The following is a 24,008-nucleotide window of genomic DNA, read 5'->3' on the forward strand; positions in this document are numbered from 1 at the left end:
GCCCCTTCCACCTGCTTCATCATCTAGAAGAAAAAAGTGGTGTCTATTAAGTGCCTGCTCACCAGGTGCCGACGCAAGCCCCACGTGAGCCAGCCTCATCAGGATCCAAGTCCAGGATGCTTCCCATGTGAACTCCATGTTCCAGGTTCATTTGCAGGAAACAACAGCAGCATAGGGAAGTTTCTGACGTTCCCCGAGTTCGACCATCCCAAGATTTTAGCCTCCTGCACAGAAGACTGACTGCTCAACCTTCTGAAAAGGAACACAGTGCTCACTGTGGTTTTAGGATGAGCAGCCCGTTGCCCCACAAGGATAAAACCCAGAACCACGGTGGGTGTAAGCTGCTCCAGCATCGGTAGTGCTGTGCTTCAGCTCGTCCAACCTCCAAGTGTGAAGCTCTTCTAGGAAGGGTTTGGGATCTAGTCTGGAAGAGTAAGGAAGGTGCACGCTATGCTGACTCCAAACACTGCCGCTGCTAGGGGTGCTGGTCATGTTTTACAGGCCTGTACCCAGTCAGCCAGCAAAATCTTTACAATATGTGGCAGAGAAGTCACTTAAAACTCTTCCTCAAGGGTAGAGGAGCAAAAATGCAATTGCAGCTATCTGTGAATTAAAAAGAAAGTCAGATCAAAAGACAGGAGAGTGCACAGTGCACCCAGCAAGGCTCTGCAATGGAAGTTGCTAAACCCCCCCCCAAATTTGCTTCTCCTTTCTAAGAGTATGAATAAAACAGGTCAAGCCAGGCCTTTTCTTGCTCAGAGCTGTTTGTCTTCTATCTCAGCTGGGCCAAAAAAGCACATCAGTTTCAGGAAGCACATCTAAAAAGCACTGTCCTCATTTCCAGTTTGGAGAGGAGCAGAGGTCTTTGACATTGCTTCCTTGGTGGGTCAGAGCTTTGGAAAAACATCACTGCCAGTATTCCACACCCTCTAAGAGGAAGCACCATCTGAGCTGTGCAGAACGCCACGATTTCTTATTCTGTCCTTCACCATGGTAAAAACCTGCTGCAGAGCTGAGCCCTGGTCCCAGACCACCTGGCCATGCTGTGCTGTTGAATGCACTTAAATATATCTGCAACTGATACATAAACATGCTTAGAATAAACGTGCTTGCAGTAGGGAAGTATTTTAACTGCCAGTGACTGGCCAGGCTGGGGGGGGAGCCCAGTTTTGTCTTTCAGTCTCGCAGTGATTACTGTCTGTTACAAAGTGGATGCTGCGTAATGCTATGTGAACAGAGAAGAAAATAATGTACTTAAAATCGGGGATATTCTTTGTGTTCACACAAAATCCCCAGTCCTGGAGCTATTTTAAAGCTGCTGTTATATCTCAAGTGAATACACTGGAAAGTAAATACTATTTACTCATTTGCCACATCTAAAACAAAATCCCTTGTGCTTTAGCTCACGTGTGCTGCAGTGGCATTGAGCAAAGCTGGGTGTTTGTACAGACACAGCACATTTCAGTGTCTGTAACTGCAGGCAATCGGTGTGCACCTGCACACGGCCAGAAATGAAGCAGGACCTGAGGTCCTGCATCTACTCACAGACGTCTTCCTGGGCCTCAGCTCAAGCCTGCAGGTATCCCTGGTTTCGGAACATGGTGCACAAGGCTGGAGGGAGGCTTCGCAGACAGTGTGCAGGCAGCTTTGTCTCAGCAGGGGTTTCACCTGTGGGACCACAAGCACAAGCCTTCCCCACGTACCTTCCTCCACGTACCACTTCCAATGTACTTGCACGACACTGCAGTGTGACCAGGAGCTGATGGGAGCGAGAAGACTGGACCAGCCAACCATCTCTGCGCTCAGGAAATGCATCCCCCTACCCCAAAGCGCACCAAGAAGCACCCAAAGCACACTGCCACGGGTGAAAAACATCCCCAGCCCACTGCACTTGGCACCAGCAGACTCAACATAAAAAGGCTGCCTTTTTTCAGCTTCCTGGGGCAAAATGTTTTGCACAGCCAGACTTCTTAAATAAGTGAGGTATAAATACGAAATCTAGCTACGACTGGCCCAAGAGCTTTTTAAATGCAAGTACTGAGACACAAATACCAGCAATTTTCCCAAGAGGTCCCTCAAGAAAGGTCAGGCAAGTCGACAGCCAGACTACCTTGCTGTTACCTGTGCACGGCTCCGAGCCCAGGGACTTGCTTCTTAACTAGTCCTTGCAGCCAACAAGATGGGTGCTGGTGGCTTGTGCAGAAACGGACCCACCCAGAGCAAGTCACAACTCCTGCTTTCTGACCTGAAGTGTGCAAGCAACAGTTCAGATAAAACCCTGACTGAGTAAGGGAGTTGATGGTGCCGATGTTTTCTTCTGGCAGATAAACAAGAGGAAAGCCATTACGTGAACTGCACAAGCACATTAATTTTAGCACACTCTCCTTCGGAAAGCAACATTCAGAGGCACAGCCACCCTACGGTGAATTTACAGGGGGGATGCACTCTGTAAACCTGCAGAGATCCATACTACCTGCTGCACAGGCTACTTCCCATTCAGTGGTTGCTTTAAGATGACTGATCTTGTACAGAGGCATGAATTTTTGACTTCTCGAGTATCCAACACAACTGGAGTCTCCACAATAAAACCCCCAGTTTTCCCTTCTTCTTCCAGCGTATGATACTAGTGAAATGCTATTCATCTGCCGTTCTGTCGGTGAGATCTCTGCCTCTGCTTGTTTTCAGTCTGCAAACGGGAAAGCCGCAGTGGGGGCTCCTTACGCCACCAGGAACTTGACAAGATCAGAGGCAGATCGCCACGTGACGAAGCCTCACGTTAAATTAGAGCTGCCAGCTCCCGAGATTTCAATCCCCCTTGCTCAGATTAATTGACAAATGATGGATTGCTTAGCGCTCCCTGCTTACATCAAAGGTTGCTGCTTCAGACTCCTCCACACTCGAAGGCAAGCTGTGAGAGGAGGAAGATGGCACGCAGAGAAGCAGAAGACTGTACTACAGCAGCCTTTCCTTTGTGCGAGGCTGCTACACCCACCTACAGCCACAGCTGCTCCTGGTACCGAATGCACTTCAAGAGCTGGCAAAGGCATAAAGCCACTGCTGGATTTCATTCCACAAGCACAGCCCTACTTACCACACAGCACCTTTGTCAACAAAGAAAAGAGCATTGCAGAGGGCAAGGACTGGCCAGGGGCTGCAGGGCAGACAAGGTGTATTTTGATCACCATCGCGACCGGCTATGCCTGTTGTAGTCTACCTGCAACTCACGTTGACGCTGAGAGCAGGTCAGCGCCTGGGAGAGATTTCCAAACCTTCATATTAAAAATGTAAACCGCAGAAGTGACGATCTCTGGGCTAAATTAGGTTGCAAGGGATTTCCTGTAGCCTCTGCAGGAGTTTGTGGAAGTTTCTTTGAAGAGGGTCCAAGAGACTTTTCCCAGAAACCACTGTACATTTTAATTGCTCTCTTCACACATCCAAGTCAACCTTCCAGGCAAGTATCTTTTTAATAACCTTTTAGTTAAGCCTAGTAGTTTCCATTTCACCAGCCATTTACTTTTCCCATTAAACAGGCCTTTGTTCAAAACACTTTCACCATTATGCTTTTCCAGGTACAAATCCCACCAATTGCTAACCCCAATCAGCAGAATAACTAGATGTTCCTAATTACAGCAGCTGTCTAAGCAGAACAGTCACACAACATAAAGGTGTGCATACTGGTGCAGCTTAATTGGATATTAAAACCCCCTACGGCAAGAGTACTGCATACCCAAGAGAGAGGAGGATGCTGAAAAAGGGAGACTGTAGCTGACACCTTAAAAACGGGTTTAGAGGACGAGGGTGCAATCTCAGTGCATGATAGCTTCTAGGGTAGCTCTGTCACCTTGCTATCCTCCCTCTCTCGGGGTCACTCCAGATTATGTCGAACAGCGTGGTTCCTACAGAAGACCTCTCTCTGCAGACCATTTACCCACTATTGCCTTTTAGCCAGAACTTTCTCTGTGTGAAGATCTTTCCTCTTACAGAGAAAAAGCAGCCCTCAGACAAGGCCCTTTGCTGAGAGTCTCTCTGAAAAGCCCTTTGATACTGGAACTACCTGCAGGGGGGAGGTGGGAGAAGTCTCTCTCGCAGCTGTAGTAAATGCAAATGGTACGCAGGGTCCAGATCCATCCCAGCACAGGTATCTGTGTTACATCACTTCAGAGACAGCATAACACATCCCTAAGACCTGAAATGCAGATCAGAGCCCTTATCCGGAGACTCCTTTGAGGAATGAAATTATAATGATTCACTAGTGAGACTGGGAGAATTAGTTTCCCATTCACAACCAAGCTAAAGTGTTGCAGAGAATGGTGGTTTACTCCACAGTAACCATGACTGTAACTCCCCTGCTCAGCTAAACAGTCAGCACCCCTCAAACAGCATCACAGGTAGCCCAAGTTCAGAAATGCGGAACTTGGACTTCACACCTGCACCGAAATCCAGGGGAACGTCAGTCATTTTTACTCCATGAAATATGCAAACAAATGGCACATCAGTTCTTTACATGAAATAGCCCGGTAGTAAATGCAAAGGCACATTACCCTGAAGTTTTACTTTCACCCTGCTGCACAGCCTCCTGCTGAAAAGGCAGAACGCATTAGACAGAAACTAGTGAAATTACAGCAGCTGGCAGGGGAAGGAAGCAAAGCTTTCTGACACAGAAAGGAAATTTGGGCTGTCACTTAAGGACAAACTGGATGCTTCTACCAAAGTGGTCAACAATAGACTACTATAAGTGCCACAATTACGTTTCAGAGATAAAACCCCACTGCCATAATGTGTCAATACATACCTCTTTCAACGTTATAGTCCTGGGGTATTTGGCAACATCTGCTCGAGTCTGCCTGGCTAGTTTCTAAGGAAATTGTTCTTCACTGATCATTTGAATCTAAATCGAGGTGAAGAGTCTAGCACACACTTTGAGTAGTACACAGACACAGCAAAAAACGATGGTTTTGTTAGGAGAAGCTTCCTTATGTCCAAAAATGCTTAGGAAATAACGTTTAGGAAAAGATTCCTATGCAACAAGTAGCAAAGGTGACTTAATTTGGGTCTTTCTCCTGCTCTTTCAATTTTTGTGTTCTCGAACTTTTGCTACTGTAGTACTCAGCTGGACAGATACAGAGCACACAGTTCCATCATAAATATAAATGAATTCAAATCCCTCACCCCAAGAACATGCACTGTCATAACGGAAATAGAACTCTCTCTTCATTATTAACGGTCATTCAACCAGTAACACAAAGGCGCATAAGGGACCGGTACTCCCTTGGATCGAAACATTTATGAAATACAGCTGATAAGTGTTTAGTTTATTAAGGAACTGTTTTGTGGGTAGGTTTTTTGTTTGTTTTTTTTTAAAAATAACCAACATGATACTTCCCCTCCAAATAAAAATACATAATGGAAAGAAAAACTCTGCAGAATGCAAGGAGGATGCAAGGACAACCATGGACTATTACAGCTTAGCAAAGACCTGCAACAACAGATCTCCAGACCCAGCGCCAAGGAGCCATCACACTCGAGAGGGCAGGGCCAATCTGTCCAGTGACCAAGACCGCAGAGAGAAGTTTCATAGCCCGTGCATCCTTGCAAAAAGCTCAAGCAGACGCATCTCCGATTCACAGTGGTGACACAGTGCCAGCGCGTGAGCTATTTCAGTCTTCACAAGTCTCACATTTCGTTACTCAGTGGTAATTTAGCTATTTATTCACGCAAAGACAGTTTAAAGCCAGTAAGTGCAAGCTCTACCAGCACAAGTTCCTGAGCTCCTCGCTCAAGTGGGTCCAGACTGGCTGTAGTGCATGCAGTGGAGTGCTTTCCCCAGGCCTCCTTAACAGGCCTCGTTCAGGTTAAGAAGCAACCAAAGGAGACCGCAGCCACAAACGAACTAAGAATTACGATTTGTCCAGTTTGTGCGTGCGCTCGTGCCTCCGGAGTGTACCTGACTCAGTGAAGGAGTGACCGCAGTAGTCGCAGGAGTAGGGTTTTTCCCCGGTGTGGATGCGCTGGTGGCGCTGGAGCGATGCCAGCCGGGTGAACGTCCCTCCGCACTCCTCGCAGTAGAAGGGGCGCTCCCCGGAGTGAGTCTGCTGGTGTCTTTTCAGCCTGAGCAGCTGCACGAACGCCATGCCACATTCCTGACACTTATAGGGCTTCTCTTGCCGGTGGATCACCTTGTGTTTGGAAAGCAGGTTAGGTTTATCGAAACCTTTGCCGCACGTCGGACAGGCATAAGGCTTACAGTCTTCTTCCTCAGCCTTGTGGTTCTCTGCACAAGGCTGGTCGGTGTACTCAACAGTCTGCTGGTTACGGTGCACAATCGACCAGGGGTTCCTAGCCATGCCATTTCCCAAAATCACCATGGAGCGCTCTATCTTGTGCACGTTGCGTAGATGCCTCCAGACATCAGCCGTGCGAATGAAACCCTTGTCGCACTCCGGACATTTGTGCGGCCTGTCACTAGAATGGATCAGCTTGTGCATTCGCAAATTGGCTGCGCGGAAGAACTCTTTGGCACAGACAGGACATCGATAGGAGTTTTCCACGAGGTGAGTTTGCTTATGTTCCTGCAGCTCGCTCATACCCTGGAAAGAGGCACCGCACTTCTTGCACCGATATGGCAAAGCTTCTCCAGAGATGGGTTCCACATCCTCATCAAACACACCACCAAGAATGGCATTCTCATTATCACCACGCGCTCTTCTCCGTGGCTTCTTGGAGCGCTCGGAGGAACAGCGCTCTGTGTCTTTATCTTCACACTGCAGGTCAAAGTTGGTACTGGAGGGGACGAATATCCCAGCTGTGCTCTCACCTCGTTTCTGGTAGCAGGTCTCATAGGTTTCCTTGTCTTCACTCTGCAGCTCCGTTGGAAGCTCCTGCTTACCTGGCAGTCCAGCAGAGTTGCAACAAGGACTGGATGTCTCTGAGTAATTCATGTCTACCTCCTCCTGAAGGTTAGGTTTGTGGCCCGCCTCCTCAGTGATCTTTCTGGAATAATTTGACTGCTTCTCACCTGTGTCACAAGTGTTACTCTCAGAGCCCCAGTCCACCTTCACGTCCATCCTCTGATGTGTACACTGCGTTCACCTGCAGCTCGTTGATGATGCGTATGCCAAGAGAGTCAAGTCTTTCATGGTAAGTCCATCTCATTCTCAGCTCTTCTTACAGTCCTCCCTTGAAAATAAAAGACCCATTTCAACAGTGATTTTCTGGTATTAACAGAAAGTAAAGTTAACACAGTAAAGATTTTTTTTTTTCTTTATTAAAAGAATGGGATAGGCAATCATTTACGTGGAAGGAGAAAAACAATCATCTACTATTATAGATGTAAAATATGTACATTCAGCATGTAGAATACACACAGACTATGTTTAACAAGGTTAAATCCTCTGTCACAATTCAGCCTCCTCTACAAATGTAAATTGTTAAACAACTTACAATTTGAACTCTCTTAAAGACAAGAAGCCTTCAGAACTCCGGGGTGCAAACACTTTAGGCAAACTTCTGCACTTATCTCCGTAGTTACCCCCACAAGTCTTCCAAAAGAATCATGTTTGTTTTTGACCTTGCTAAATAAAACTAGAAGAACCTGTTACTGAAGAAAAGCACCTTGTGACTGGTAAGGTAACGCAACGAGACCGCGGGACTGTGCCAAGCAGCCAGACCCAGCAGCAATAAGAGGCTCTGTACAGAAGGTGGGTTTGGAGAGCTCTGGAGCACCTTTGCTCATCTTTCCCAGCATTATCCTAAGCATCCTGAGGATGTTTGGGACCACTGTGCCGCCATCAGCTGGCACCATGCAGAGAAGACTGCTGTTCTGCAGCAGTAGGCAAGAAAAGGTATCATAGAGCTGTCCAGAAAGCTTACTAACCATCTTCCCAGGCTTCAAAGCACCGCTAGTAATCCTCCAGAGCTGGTCTACTGCAACAGCTTCAAATACTCTGGGTAAACAACCCTTGCAAACTGACCTTGCTAACAGAGAATGTGAATATATGCAAAGGTAATTGGTCCAAAACGCATGAGTCACAAACTTTCTTGTGAGGAAGATGTTTTCATTTATGCCATACCGAGCTGTGGATTTGCAAGGTTTTCTAGATTTGTCCCAGCAGCCTCTGATGACAGCAGCTCCACAGGGAGCTTTCAATCACCTGGTTTAAAAACGTGTTTGCATTGAATTGCTAATCTAACCTCGGAAAGCACATTTTTTTTCCCATCCTGATGACTCCCTTGGTTGTCCCTGACCCCCGCTTTCTCCTTAACACCCATTTTTCATATTCCCTGCACTCCCGCTGTTTCTTCACTTCCTCATGGCTGCTTTTGTCTGGGTAAGACTTGCCTGAACACAAGCACATATATACCCCTACAAATCCATGTAAGCACATATGCATGCATGCATACCATTCTATACTGACATGCACACAAATATAAAGCTTGGCTATTTAGTTTCAGTACGCTTAAATAGTTATAAAGGCAGTATAGCAATGTGCTTTAAGTGAAAGGTCTCATTCACATCTCAGAAAGGCCGGTTTCATTCGAGACACAAACTGCGCTTTCTTCTACTGTGATGCAGAAAACAAGCCTGAATTGGTCGTCTTCATTAGTCACTGCCTGGAACAGAATGGCTCAACTCACCCACCAACTTCAACTGTTCCCACTAATTTAATAGTGCTTGCATGAAAACAGGAACTATTCCTCACTCCCTACAAGATGCCATCTCCAGTGGCACACCTTCAGATCCCTAGTTGAGTCACTGATTTGCTATTTCCTTTGTCGAAGAAAAACTTTTCAAAGCAGGCTGGCACTGCTCGGCTTAATAAAACTCCCTGACCATGCCTGTCTGGTTTCCACAGGGGGGAAATATTTAAATCATGATGCAGGTTTAAAAAAAAAAGAAAAAAAAAAAAACGAAAAATTAAGGCAAAATGAAAACATCGCACTTTTCCCCGCCCTGCTCACTACCTGTGGGGCTCCTCATCAAAGCCTGGGCTCGGCTTGGCCCCATGCTGGCAGCGCCGTCACAGCGTACCCAGGCCCACAGCAGCTGGTGGCAGGGTGCCCCCCAAGTACCCCCCAGGTGGCCTTGCTGCTTGAAGCTGCCAGAGCAGCCAGAGGACCAGCCCCAGGGCTATCAGGGAGCTCACGATTACCCCCTGCCAATGGTAACTGCTCATCTTTCCACAGAAGTTCAGCAGCGACTGGATTTGATTCCAGGCTTTGGTTTGTTAGAAGAAACAGGCTCTGTGCTTGTAAGGGTCTGGCCACCTCCCTGACTTCTGTGCCTCATTTCCTGTTTGAATGAGTTTTTTCTTCAGCCTGAACACCCAGACCTGCACATGGAGTTTTCTGTGATGTCTCACCAGGCCTTCCACTACCAGGCACTATTTCCTTACTCTTAATGGCAGTCCTTTGACACATCCTAGGATCCCATCTACCTTTTTCAAAGCCACGGGACAACAGTAGTCCCCAGGCATTCTCAGGTTCCTTTCCTCCCTCCTTCACAGCTGATAAGCCACCAATTTGAAGCAGAAAATTTCACCACTTGTCCACCACCACTTCCCAAATTCTACTCATTTTTCTGCAGCTCTGGACGTACTCCATGTCTGCACATTTCATTCCCACAACTCCTTTCTTGCATTAGCACCATTAGACTAATTGTTCAACAAAAGGAGTCCAAACCGCAGTCCCCATGAAGCCCCATCATTAACACCCCAACAGCTTCTCTTCCACTACACCCAGTGGTCCCTGACCCAGTCCCCCAGCACTCTGCATTCCTCCCCCAGTTATACTGACCGGTGCGGTGCTTCCTGCAGTCATCATCACTCTCCAGCATCACTGCGTAACTTTGCAGAGATTGCTCCTGCTTTCAGCATTGCAGTTACGTTGAACATTGGACAGCTGTCTTGGTGGATCTTCTTAACAAAGCTCACAGGTTTTCAAAACGGGTATCTACAAATAACAGCAAGTGGAGAGACGAAGTTAAAACCAAACAGGGGTGTACATTATTAGCATGGAAATATGGCATTTAAGCTTTGCTGTGAGAATCTTGCAGAGAAAGAGCTGTCATTTCAACTCTCACAAACCAGGAAAAAACTCACAAGTTTTTTTTTAAACAAGCATTTTTTCTGAATTTAAAATCTTTGACATTTCTTATTGTAATGCAGCAGTTGGGCACAGCAAAGACTTTCTTCCACCTAGACCCACGACACACAAAGTCACGTACCTCTTCGCTGTCCCTAACACATCCCTTCATTCATCAGTATTCATTAGGAAAACCCTAGCAATACACAAGCATGTATGGGACCAACTGCAAGCATGTCTGTGTGGTGTGCAGGTGATAAATGGTCATTTTCTGTTCAAAACCTAAAACCGATATGCACACAAATCATGTGTTATTACAACTGACACACTAAAACATGAGGGGATGCCTGGAAAGAAGGGATGATGAGTGGTTCTGGCCAAGCGGGCTGTGCAGCCTAGCAGCGAGACTTCTGCAAAACCAGCATCAGAGGGTGGTGACAAGCCAGAGAGCACCGCAACTTGGAGACCACACACGCACAAGAGCTCTAATTTAACGGGTCAGTCTTACAAGCAGAGGTGCCCCAGATGAGTCTAGCTAGTGCTGATCACATCCCACAACTGCGCATCTCTTTTGACTTCAACCTGACACAATGGCAGTGGAAGCACTTCCTCCCACAGGTGCCACAGAATGGCAGTAATGCCAGCAAACGCTGGTCTCCCTTGAAGGGACCACGGAGTCTCCACAGAACATCCAGTCATCGAGTTACAGTTACACTGGCCATTCTCAGAGATGGCAACTGGGGACAGACCTTTTTGCACGGGTATTTATGAGCAGAACTTTTCAGAGGACAAATTCCACTTAGATCAGAAGAAAAACAGAAAGCCAGCAGTGCTTGGTGTTGTGGAAGCTACCGTATTTTCCTTTTGTGCATACACTCACCCCTCCTCAGAGGACCTGACTCAGTGCAGTCTCAAGAGCAGTAAGCACTCAAGTAGGGCTTCCTCCACTATGGTGGTACTGGAGTGACGCCAGCCAGGTGGACGGCCCTCTGCACTCCTTGCAATACAAGAAGCGCTCCCCTAAGTGATTTTATGGTGTTGTTTCAACCTGAGTAGTTGGACAAAGGACTTCCCACACTCCTGACATTCGTAAGGCTTCTCTTGCTAGTAGATCACCTTGTGCTTGGAAAGCACGTTAGGTTCATGGAAACCTTTGCCACACAGTGGGGCAATTTACTGTATGGTTTACATTCTTCTCCAGGTTTATGGTCATCTGAATATTGCTGATAGACATTGGTCTCATCCTCCTGGGTCCTGTGTACTTGAGACCAAGGGTTCCCAGCCACACCATTTCCTAAAACTCTTTGAATGCTCTATCTTGTGCACATTGAGTAGCTGCCTCCAGATACTAGCTGTGCCAATGAAACCCTTGTCACACCCTGGACACTCACGTGGCCTGACACTACAATGAATATGTGCATTTGTAAATTTGCAGTAAGGAAGAACTGCTTGCTACCAGCATTGATATAGGTTTTCCACAAGGTGAATCTGCTTGGGTTCCTGCAACTCACTTGCATCCTGGAAAGAGGCATTGCATTTCTTTCTCCTGTAAGTCAAAGCATCTCTAGAGATGGGTTCCAGGTCCTCCTCCCCAAAAGCATTAATAAGAATGATGCTTGCATCATCCTTGCTTCTCCCTCCTTGAGGTTCCTCTGAGCGTTCAGAGGAACAGCGCTCTAAATCTTTATCTTCACGCTGCAGGTCTAAGTTGGTACTGGAGGTGTCAAAAACCCCAGGGGCGGCTGAATTCTGTTTCTGGTGGCAAGTTTTAAAGGTCTCCTCTTCTTCAGACTGCAGTTCTATATGAACTTCTTCTCAAATTGATGGTCCAGCAGGAATGCACCTAGGAGTAGATGGTGGTGAGTAATTTTCCTCCACCTCCAGCTGGAGGCTGGATTTGCAGCCCATCCAACTCTGAGGGCTGTCTGGAATCACCCAAGTGTTCCCCACCTGTGTGAGAATTGTCACTAACAGAAACCAAGTCCACCTCCAGCCTATAGAATCTAAGAGTGCTTACTTGCTAGTAATTGTGGAGACAGGCAGTACAAATTCCCGTGACCTTTCATGGCTGGCTTCTTCCAGGTCAGATTCCTTAGAAAATAAACAAGAATTTCATTATCTGCCAGGCAAAGTTAGGATTTAAGATGTCAATTTAGTTCAAAATACTTTAGGAGTAATACACAACACAGAACACTCCAAATGGTAACTCACGGGTTAGACCGAGGACCCAGGACAACTCTATTCACTATACTTTTTCCTGTTGTTGCTCTGAGACAAGACAGAAAAGGGCTTCTATGTCAGGGTAACACAGCCAACATTTACACGCCCCAAGACTTGTACCCACAGAAGTGTCAATACACTCGTGCAAATCATGAGCACAGTCCCCATACTAGCCTCTCGCTTTCAGTAATGAAGAGTAGGCCACTCTGCTAACCTTTTTAACCTAAATAAAAAGAACAAAATGAAAAATGAAGTTCAGAGATCTTATCACATGCATGTTGGTTTTCAGACTAATTAATATAGTTAGCTTTATCAAGTTCTGTGTATTTTTTTAATTTTTCTCCTAATAATGAGGTATTTGAAACATAGCTTGCCTCCTACTTCATGTGTTGTACTTATGAGTACATGATTTCATTAAATTCTACATTCCAAGGATTTTCCATCAGCCTCGATGATTTATTGCAGCGCGGCAAAATGAGCCCTAATCAAGGGGAAGGGGGCAGCTCTCTCCTCCCAGAGCTGGTTATAACACATGCTACAGCTACAGAAAGGGAACAAGCACAGCCAACGCTCCGGCAGGATCCTGCTGAGCACAGTTCAAGGAAGGTTCAGGATCTGATGCTGTCCTCTCTCAAATGACCCAGCGCAAGGAATCATCCACTACCTCTAGCCATCTAAAGACACACAAGGCTTTTCTGCAAAGCTCTCCAGGGCCTTCCAGGTCTTGGGGTCCCAGACAACTATCATCCCATAAACAAGGCATTCAGATAAGCGAACGTGTTGAGAAAACAACTCCTAACAAGAAAACAACTCCTAACTACAGCCAACGTCAGGTACTGTTACAAAATCCGGAGTCACGCCGTAAGCACCAGGGTACAACTAGCTGGAGGAAACTAGGTGAGGACTGCAAAAAGCCTGCTAGGCAAGTCACAGCGTTTCGGGCATGCTCTGGGTTCTCAAACTTCCCTTCTCCTTTGCACGTATTGATCCGGATTGTCAGCAAACCTCTGTGCAAAATTCATCTGACTTTGCTAACATCCCCAGCTCAACTCCTGACAACTCCGATCAAGTTCTGGGCACGCAGGAGCCCTCTGCGGTGCCGTGCGGACGGTGCGTGTGCAAGGACACCCCTCTGGGCTGGGGCTTTAGGGGAGATGAATCATATAGCTGTTATCGGCCCGTGTGCCGTGTACTTACACGTTTAGCTGTGAAAACCCAGAAAACGCAAACACAAAGAGGTCCGAGGAGAGCCCTGCACCTGCCGAGCGGTTATCTCGATACCCTTGAGCTGCGCTTATCTGCTCTTGTGGTAACTCCTGGGTTAGGAGGCTGCTCCAGGAGCGCCTTCGCTACCCACCCAAGCAGCCATTCAGCACAAGCGGATTTCTCCGGGAGTACCGGATTAAGCGCCAACCGCCTATTTTTAGCGCCGCCCAGGCAGCCGTACCCTCTCCGCAAGTTTTTTGGCCCAAAAAGGCGCAGGGCCGGGGCACTCCGCCCGGCCCGCAGCGAGCCTGTCCCTGGCCCCCCCGGACCCCCATCCCGTCCCACCGCCCCCCTCTCGCCCCCCGGCCCGGGGGATGCCCGCAGTGCCCGCCCCTGCCCCTCACCGTGCGGCCCGGGCCGGGCGCTGCCCCCCGGCGGCCTCGGCCCCGCGGGCGGATCGGGCGCGGCGCTGCTCAGGGCCCGGGCCGGCCGGCGGCCGCCATCTTCTGCCGGGACCATCGGCAGCCCCCGGCAGCTGCCCGCCGCTGACGTGCGAGGCCCCGCCTTGCTGCCTGACGGACGGCTCTGTTCACCAATCGCCGGGCGCAGATCCGTGACCGGCAGCGCGCTGCACCAATCGTGGTGAAGGAGGGGATAGACTCCTCCCGGCTGCCCGCCCCCTCACACCGCCGGAGGGACGGCCGTGGCCGGGGTCCGGCCCTTGGCACACCCCCCGGTGACTGGCACGGCCGGGGCCGGCTCTGTCACACCCCCGGTGCCAGTGACACGGCCACGGAGCAGCCCCCGTCACTCCCCAAGCGTGACTGACACCCGGAGACCGACCCCTGTCACTCGCTCAGTTTGACGGATACAGCCAGCACCAGCCTCGTCACAGCCCCGGTGTGACAGTCACAGGCAGAGCACTGCCCCTGCCACACCCCCAGGGACTGTCACAGGCAGAGCACTCCCCTTGTCACACCCCCAGGGATTGTCACAAGCAGAGCACTATCCCTGTCACACCCCCAGTGCGACTGTCACAGCCTGGCACCAGCCCCTGTCACACCCCCAGGGACTGTCATAGGCAAAGGACCAGCCCCATCACACCCCCAGGGACTGTCACAAGCAGAGCACTGCCCTTGTCACACCCCCAGTGTGACTGTCACTGGCAGGGGACCAGCCCCATCACACCCCCAGTGTGACTGATGCAGGCGTAGGACCAGCCCCATCACACCTCCAGGGACTGTCACAAGCAGAGCACTGCCCCTGTCACACTCCCAGTGTGACTGTCACAGCCCGGTATCACCCCCGTCACACCCCCAGGGACTATAATAGGCAGAGCACTGCCCCTGTCACACCCCCAGGGACTGTCACAGCCTAGCACCAGCCCCATCACACCCCCAGGGACTGTCACTGGCAGAGGACCACCAGCCCCATCACACCCGCAGTATGACTGACGCAGGCAGGGACCAGCCTCATCGCTTGCTGTAACCAAGCCCCCGAGATCAGTCCCCGTCACACACACCTGTGTGACCAGCACAGCCAGAGAACAACCCCTGCTCCAACCCGCCGTGTGCCTGTCACACTGAGACCACCCCTGTCCCCTGACCTGTCACACTGCCATCGCCTGACACAGTGACAGCCCATATCCCACCCCTCATCGCCCCGGTGGGCCTGGCACAGCCGGAGAGCAGTGTGACTGGCACGCAGAGACCCGTGCCCTTCTGCAGCCGCAGCACGACTGACACCCAGGACAACTGTCCCATCAGTACACAAGCCCACGAATCCTGATGGTAAAAGATAATCAAACTGCTGCCTCTCCTCGGTCTGCCCTGCACAGCCTCCATGTCCCCCTCCTCACACAACCACTCAGCCAGCAGGGCCGAGGAAGCCAAAGGGCAGCGTATGCAAACCGGGGTCACACAAGCCATCAAAAAACACAACAGGGGACACCACCACGCTGTCACAGGAGGAGCAGACTGTTAACACCCATTTAATAACGCGGGTTGTCTGGAGGCACGGGGGGGAACCACCACCAGCAAGCCCAGAAATAATGCCCCCGAGCAGGGTGTGAGCCACGCCTGCTGCGTGCCGTGATTTCTGCGCAAACCACCTGCACTGCCCACGGATAATGGAGGAATGACTGTGCGAGAGAGTGCGAGTGCATTGTGTGTATATGAGCAATCCCCTAAATATACGGCCCGCAGGGGAGAAGCCTCCAGATCCAGGACTCTTTGCTAAATCAAGTCAGGGGTATGATGCCTGTGCTACGCAGATGAGCTGTCATATTGTCTCCCACACAAGGCTGTCTCCAAAGGAACCTACACCTACTGCAAATATCCTGCAGCATATGGACATTTATAGGTCAACCTGGAAAAAAGTGAGAATAATGATTGTCCTAAAAAAGCAGGAACCCAAATAATTTTCCGGTATTATTTTGGAAAATGCAGACAAGGAACAGGCTGAATTATATATACCTGAGAGCCATTAGAAAATGTCAGATTGCCTCTAAAATGCATTAGAATAATAAAAAAAAAAATGCCTCCAGCTTTCTTGTGCAATAAGGGAGTGCAATAAGTAAATAAGAATCCCTAATAAAAAGTCGCTCCCTGAAGTGACTTTGCAAATATACCCTTAGCCTCTGTCATGCTGGGGACAGAGCCTGGGACCTCGTCCTAGCAGCCAGAAGCGCCATGGAGCTGACACTGACAGAAGAGCTGTGCTTTCATTGCAGGAGCGACCGTGATTTATAAACTGGGAACTCCTCCTGTAATGATTTCAGAGCAAACCCAGAATGTTTGTTACCCTTCTCTAAATGGAGCTGGAAAAAAATAACTTCGGGTGCCAACTCTGTGAAAACAACGCGTGCCTTGACAGCATAGCGTTAGATGATTTAAAAATGAAGACCCAGCAATATTCTAGGTGTGGTGGGAGGAAGGGGACAGGCAGCCCCCCAAGTCTGTCTGCATTTCCAAACTCTCAGCATTCCCCTCCAGCACGTACCTGCCACACCTCCCAGTTGTATGCACCATCCCCAGCATATTTTTCCAGAGCTTCGGTCTCTGAAGAGAGAAAAGGAGCTGAACTCTCCATTGACTGACACTTCTGCTGGAGAGCTGAGATTTCTATAATTACCGTCGGAGAGAATTTGGGGAGGAAGGTGGATTTTTTATTTTATATTTTTGTAAATTTGGATGGCGCACATTTAAAAACAAAACATTTTACTTAAACATCAGCACGTTGGTTCATAATTGCAGTGCGCGGAAGAGGAGCACGTCAGTAGTTGGAGAAACATTGAATTTGCAGGGAAGCAACTGAAGCGTTTGCACAGAAGGGGGCAAATGGAGATAAGACAGGCTGTCTTCTGCTTGCATTCAGCTGTCGGGAAACTTGCACAGCAGAGATTTATCCTTTTTAAAAAGAAGCAAGGAGGAAAAACAGAAATCTATAGGAACACCTGCTTTCTCTCCTCCTACCTGTGCAAACTCTCAGTAGATTAACTGTTGGACCACAGCTTGACTGGTTGACACAGTCGGTTTCCACCACAACAGATCTCTCTCACGTCTCTGTTGGGGTCTGTGCACCCACTTGCAGGACCATCCTCACAAAGGTCACGTCATTCAAGGACGAGAATCAATCTGCCTTGAATATTTTGGCCACAGCTGGGATCATAGAATCACAGAACAGTTTGGATTGGAAAGGACCTTAAAGATCATCACCTTCTGACCCCTCTGCCATGGGCAGGGACATGTTCCACGAGACCAGGTTGCTCAATGACCTAGGTGTCCGTCTTTGCACATTGGTAGGAATGCCTTTTCATTTGGCTCCCTTTTGGAAAAGTCAAGACATAAAAATCCCTTACTGATGGGCAGCTATTGAGCCCCAGCTGGCTGTTTTTCAGCCACCGCTCTCTGTCATCACCCGTGAAAGAGATGTTTTTGTGGGACTAGGCACACTCAGGGCAGCAGAGAAGCTTCATCTTTTTTATTTATTTATTTTTTTGCCTTCACCAACAGGGAGCTGAGTCTGTATTGTCCCATGGGCACGAGGTGGCTGTGGCAGCACTGGCAAGGTTTGTGCCGGCAACACAGCTTGCCAGGCTGAATGGCTCCAGCATAATGCCTTTGTACTGCCCACAGCACGCTGCTGATGGGCCGAGCAGGACACGCAGCTACGTATTAAATGTACAAGTGTCTCAGCAAAACCCCTCTAACCTATGAGACACTGAGGGTCTAGTTTGATTTGCATTTGTCAGCCTTTCTGATCTGAAGTGTAACATGCCGTATGGTGTTCTTACACCTGGGAGATATCACAAAACACTTACCTGCAACAGAGGCAGCTAGGCTCCATATGGAAAAGCAAGCCTAACCTTTAAAATTGTCTGCAAGATGGGAGCAAATGAAGTCCTGAACGAGTGCATAAGGGAACAGAATATAATAAAACTAAACAGGTAATCACTGCTAGATTATCTCGAGACACAGACTACCACAAAACAAACCAGGAGAGAGAGCTTAAGATATCTGATAACTGAAGCACTGCTCCAGTGCAGAGTGTGATAACAGGCAATCTCATCCTTGATGTCTCTGTATTTCCTTACTGGAAACTCTGCAATTATTCAGATTAAAAAAGCATCACTTGCTTGAATCCAGCTAGCATTGTTCACATGGTTTTACGCATATATCCTGTACAGATGCCTCCGTGACTTTGCAGAAAGTAAACGTTACTTTATATAAAGCAATCAACTCGCCAAGTAAAATTTAAATTGCCCTACGTATTTTACAGGTTTTTTTCTTCCCAGAGAACTGAAACTTGAGCTAATGAATTAGAAAATATAAAATAATCAAAAACACCTAGAAAAAGAGTTTAAAATAGTTATTCTTGCTCAGCTGAAGAATCTATCAGTTATCTGTCCCAGATTTAATTACTGAAAACCGCAAAGATTGTCTAGCTCAGCACAAAGTTTCTGACCTGAGCCAATTTCATATTTGACAGGATAAAATACCACTTACTTAGAAGAACGAGCTGAATAACACCTACTAAGCATGCATGCTGATGAGCTTTCAGAGGGGTGATGGCTTTACAAATCCAGCCCCATTTTGATGAAACGTACTTGAGAGATTCAACCAGCAGGAGCAGGGAACAGGGCGCAGCCTGCGGGCATGTTTCCTCCGGGTACCAGGTCTTCCCTGGTGCGTGATTCTGCCTGCTGTGTCCTTTGGGGTGACTTTTAAACCAAAGGATCATGGGCAACGCAGAGCAGCCAACATAATCAAAGCCCCTGTCATCCGTAATAACTCCAAGATTCCCAAACTGCTTATAAGTACATGGTAGCCACATAAAAATTAATGACCCATTGATTGCAAACAGCAAAGTACAAGGCAAAAACAGATTTGTTGTTGTATCTATTTGCCATTCTCTGCCCGTCCTCACACTAAAAATGTTTCTGGTTACGGTTACTGTTAATTGGTTTTTATCTTGCAGCGGAGCTAAGAGGTTTCAGCTGAGATGGGGTTTCACTCTGTTAGGCAATTACACAAACATCCAGATGCACAGAAAATCCCTGCTTTGTAACCCAGACGAGGCAGAACACAGTGAGTACTAAGGGGAGGTTTCTGATCTGGAAAAAAATATATATCTGGCTGACCAAGGAAGCATCGGGGAAGGTGAAAAAGTGAATCACCTCCTCCTTGTGCTTCATCTGTTACAGCTCACAGGTTAAAAACTCAGCCTCGGTTGCCTGAATTTTAGCTCATCAACTGCAACATGCAGAAGGATGGTATTTTCAGACACACCACATCTTCCGAAGACATTCCTCCTAAGGAGGGCTTCCTCACGCGGTGTCATTATCTCCGACAGATTTGCTTTGGAAATTTCCTCTCGGGGCTCCTCCAAGTTGACAAGTGAATTCTCTGCATCGGAAATATTTGTTCAGAGGCTGCCAGGCTCATCAGTTACTTCCCAAAGGAGGAGGCGGTCTGGGGGGGGGGGGGGGATTCTGCTCTTCCCCCTGCAAAAATGATGATATTGAAGGGATGTTCACTGCAGCCACATGCCTGGGCCACTTGTCTCCCTGCGACACCGCTCATTTCTCTGCCTCAAGATATTTCATGCAAAAGAAGCTTAGAAAGAAAGAGACTGGCTTTTATGCTTTCTTGTCTCGTTTAGAAGTGGGTTTCCTGTGTCAGGTGCTCCTACCGTGGTCAGCAAGAGCACACAGCTGAGTGCTCAGCACTAAATGACCACACCAGGGCTGGTGACACAACTTCTGCCTGGCCTTGGCTGCCACAAACAGATCACAAGCATGCCAAAGCAAGAGAGTGACCAGGACTGGCCTGAGAAGGACTTCCAGCCCCTTGGCACCCCCTGCTCTGGGAATTTAGGGGGGTAAGACACCCCTGCCAGCTGCCATCCACCAAGGCAGGGCTCATTATTTTAGACCTATCCAGGCAGAGGGGAAAAACAAACATCCTCCCAGCATGGGATTGCTTAACCCGTGGTCTGATGTTATTTCTTCACGACTGTAGACATGATTTATGGCATCTCCACATAGCATCATGGGTGGACAAGGAGAGGACGACCAGATCTCAGACAGCATCTAGACTGGTTACCAAAGGCCTCTGACAGCTCCTGGTTTCTTTAATGAAGAGCTGTTTCTTACAGCTCTGTCCGCTTCTTCATCAGTCATCGTTAACGAAGCGCTTAGGTATCTTATCTGGGAACAGCGAGATTTCTCATGTACACATAAATCAGCCTCTCTCCAGCAAGAAAGCTCAGTTCTCACCTAGCCAGCTCTTCCTGAAAGCGGAGGCTCTGCCATAAGAAGGAAAAAAAAAACCTTCCTGTTTTCATTCTCAGCCATGCCACACTAGAGTCTTTTCCCTTTCAAATGTTATTTGTTATTTTTCATTCCATGTTTGCCAATTATTAAAATGATTTTGCTCAGACAGAGACAAGCAAAGCACAGTGTAGCTTCTTCATCTTGCTTTTTCATCTTCTGTGTTTTTGTCACACCAGCAAAGATTTGATTTGTTCTCTTTGAAAGATGACTGAGGACTCATTTGTCATGATTATTCCACTTTTAAGGTGCTTCTGCTCTGCTACACGTCTGAACCCAGGCAAACCACTGGTGAACACATCAGGTTTTGAAAGGTGCCACGGGAGAAAAATTGTTATTAGCTTCTCCTGCTACCAAAGGCATCATGCTGGATTTTCAGCCTCACCAGTGCGGCTGTGCCTGTGGCTTCTAAAGCCAAAAGATGAAGATTCATCAATTAACAAAAGAAGCTGGCAGATAATCTCATGATTAAGGCAGTGGAGCGGGACCTAGGAGAACTGGGTTGATTTCCCAGTCCCGGGCTGGTTGCTATGTGATCTGATTTTTTTCATTACTACCAGCTGGAGTCCCTCGGCTCTGCTGTAAGACAAATAGAAATAACCCCCAAACTCTCAACGCATTTCATGTTCTGCAACCGGCCTTTCCTCGAGCTTGTTATTTTTCCAGAATCTCCTGTGATTGACTAAATAACTCCTTTTATTTTTTTTTTCCCTTTCTTCTGTTTCCTAGTGAATGTCTTTACCTTCTGTCTGTTGCAAATGCGAACAGTTTTAATTAGGTGCTGTTGAAATGTCTTTTGCAGCTTGGCATCCTGTTCGGTTTCGCTCCTCTCGTTCTCTTTGCAGTTCTGTTCCTTCCCACATTGCTTATGTTTTCTTGTTTGTGGAAGCTCTTCTTTATACGCACAATTCAATCACTTTGCACTTCAATTTCATCTCTAATAAGTATAAATAGGGAAAAGGGCACCTGAAGCCCCTCTCCAGATGCTTTTTAGGTAGTCCTCCTTTCCTATAGCTTGTCCTTCAAATGGTAAAGGGTTTCCAGCTGAATTCAAGGACAAAACACCTCAGCCCCTCAGCTCAATGGATTTGTTGTGCTTTCAATTACCTTCTTAAATGACTTCTTTTCATCTTCAACTTTGTAGTTCATACTGAGCCTTCAGCTGAAGGTCTGGAACATCAGGGAGCTGCTCAACAAACTCTACAAAGAACCAAAACTCCAGCGACTGTGCAGTTTAAGCCAATCCCTTGTCCCCTCCTGTTCCTGCTGTAGGGTCGAGCTACCGGATTTTGGTTTTACTCAAGTTATCCTTCTTGTGTCAGCCACAAATTTACACGTTCTTCTTTCCCCACGGAGGTAGGCTGTCTCGCCACTCCGTCCTCAGTGCCTTCATCCGTGCCCTATCACAAGCCATTTTTCTGCATTAACCAGATCACTGTAGATCTAGTTACATCCAGCTTGTCTGGGGAAGTCAGTAATTTCAATTAAGCTGTTATGCATTTACTTCTGGTTTTATAAGAGAAGACAGAGTTTCACTTTTATACTTCCTGATCTCCAGCAGCAATACTACAAAACTCATGAAAAATAGGGTGAAAAATAGGGCTGAAGGGAACTGCAGCAGCCTGGCCATTCGCCTCTCCAACGCTAGGGCATGGTCAGCTCCAGGAAAAGCCAGGCCAGGCAGAGATGCTCAAGAAGAGACTCTGAACCCAAGCCTTTTGGATGCAGCCTCTGTAACCCCGCACGCAATCTGTTCCAGCATTTACCCCATACTTTTCACTTTCCGGCATAAGCCACTCAGGCGGTCGCCTCCCATCACATTACCGGGGACAATGCCTCGCTGTGATGAAATCATTCAGCCACGTGTGGCAGAAGGGAGGATTACACAGAAGACAACCTGGTGCGTGATGAGTGGGACTTGCAGGCAAAGCTGCACGCTACAATGTCCCTGCCCGACCCCTATCCACAGGAGGGTGAGCGATTTCTGCAACACTTTGTCCTGACGTTGACTCTGGTCAAAAGACAGACACTGCCTGGCCCTCCTGTGTGTTTTGGGGCATCAATACCACCCCTTGGAGATGCCTGGGGGGGGGGATACTCAGCTTTGCCCCTTCCTCGGGCAGTACACAGGCATGCCCCTTCTTCTTCCACATCTCCGTGGCTGTCTTCAGCCCCTTGGTGCAGCACTTCCACCCCTGCAGTTAGGGCTTCTGTGCTAATGCTTTCCAGCACAGGTGAAAAAACCTATTTTTAACTCTCGTGTCATCAAATAAGTTAAATGAGGACACACACCAAAAAAAAAAAATAAATCATATCCTCTAGCCTTTTCCCCAGTGAATAGCACCTCGTTCCTGCAGCGCTCCCAAGGGGTTACCTGTTGGATTTGGTTCCCTTCTGCTCTCAAGCGCTTGTTGGAAAAGCAGCAGCCACGCACTGCAAGCTGGGCGGTCTGCAAAAAACAAACAGGTTGATGAGTGAAATTTCAGCTACCGCAATGAAATCTCTGCCCTAAAAATCAATTCCTTCAGCCGCATTTCTTAGGCTTCCTTTGGCTGCTTTGGAGGATTCTCGGGTCCTCATTTCCAACCCCACAATGTGCCCATTTTGTTCCAGCTGCCAAAGCACCAGAAACTTTGGGGCTGGGGCAGCTCAGGCAGGAGCAAAATGACTTCTCGAGAAACCCCTTCTCAGCGCAGCTTTCTGCTCGAGTTCCCAAGCACAGCACTGAAGTGACCTCCAGAATTATCCAGCACGCTGTTTACCTGGAGCTGCCTCTGACACCTTACAGCTTGCTCACTCTTAATCGAAGCAAGAGAAGCGGGGCTAACGAGGCTCCGCCAGGCACCGTGACATTTTCTTTCTACTTAGGGGAAACCTCAAAGACGTTCATGCCTGATAAGGCCTGACTGTTTCCACAGCTCGCATTTACAAAGGGAATCGGTAAAAATATCTCCAGCTAGTGGAGAAGAAAAGGAAGCCTTTTGTCTGCGTGGAGTGGAAACCCTAGCTCCAGCATTAAGGCAGCTGAAATCACTAGTTGCTTTTCAAAACCCCGGCCAAGCAGCTGCTGTTTGACGTCTGTGTGTGCAAAGTTACCGTACAGAGAGGAAGGAGGAGAGACATGTTTGGAAGCACGGCGGTAGAAGAAAACACACGGCTCCTTCCAGCCCGGATGGTGTCATTTAGTGCGCATCGGGATGGTGGAGCTGAAGGCATCATGCGTGACGTGTCCAACACCCAAGGAAAAACCACCCAGGGCATGGCAGGTCAGTCGTGCAGTTTTTCTGGCCAAGACCGTGGTCACGATGGGACAGCTGAAAATAAGATGCTAGTGAGCAAGGAATACCCTGAGAGATGAAGACAGATGGTTTCAGGAGAGCCTTGAAGTAGTGCTAAGATGCTAGAGGTGTAGATTAAGCTATAAAAGCTGACCTGTTGGACCGAGTCCCTTCTCCATCACAGGGGAATGTCCCACAGTTGCCGAGTTGTTCAGCTCCAGTGAAACAAGCTTGATCGGAGCTTAATTAGAGAAAATATGGACAAAATAAATAAAAGATGAAACTTTTTAAGTGAACGGACAGCAAAGCCCAGCAAGCAGGGCCTCTAAACCTACCCCGGAGAGAAAGCAGCGACTGCTGACGCAGCAGCAGCAGAAAAATAGGGGGGAAGA

At 48.2% G+C, this 24,008-nt stretch overlaps 1 protein-coding gene across 2 annotated transcripts; it reads right to left on the bottom strand.

Annotated features, from left to right (window-relative positions):
* Window positions 1–5,291: 5,291 nt before the first annotated feature.
* LOC106047797 (zinc finger protein 92) lies at window positions 5,292–14,064 on the bottom strand. Of its 2 annotated transcripts, XM_067001249.1 has the most exons (5): window positions 13,911–14,064; window positions 12,098–12,171; window positions 11,592–11,923; window positions 9,793–9,948; window positions 5,292–7,176 (listed from the first exon to the last, which is right to left on the bottom strand). In XM_067001249.1, exon 5 carries the CDS (start codon window positions 7,062–7,064, stop codon window positions 5,898–5,900), a length of 1,167 nt encoding a protein of 388 aa, XP_066857350.1. In that variant the 5' UTR covers window positions 7,065–7,176; window positions 9,793–9,948; window positions 11,592–11,923; window positions 12,098–12,171; window positions 13,911–14,064; the 3' UTR covers window positions 5,292–5,897. The 2 variants fall into 2 exon arrangements, with proteins under 2 accessions (XP_066857350.1, XP_066857351.1); XM_067001250.1 differs by lacking the exon at window positions 11,592–11,923.
* Window positions 14,065–24,008: the final 9,944 nt, after the last annotated feature.

This window comes from Anser cygnoides, chromosome 8 (genome assembly GCF_040182565.1).
Source record: "Anser cygnoides isolate HZ-2024a breed goose chromosome 8, Taihu_goose_T2T_genome, whole genome shotgun sequence".
Lineage (NCBI taxonomy): Eukaryota > Metazoa > Chordata > Aves > Anseriformes > Anatidae > Anser > Anser cygnoides.

Coding starts and splice junctions, on each gene's coding strand:
- LOC106047797 (XM_067001250.1), bottom strand. CDS start 7,064: ATGGACGTGAAGGTGGACTGGGGCTCTGAGAGTAACACTTGTGACACA.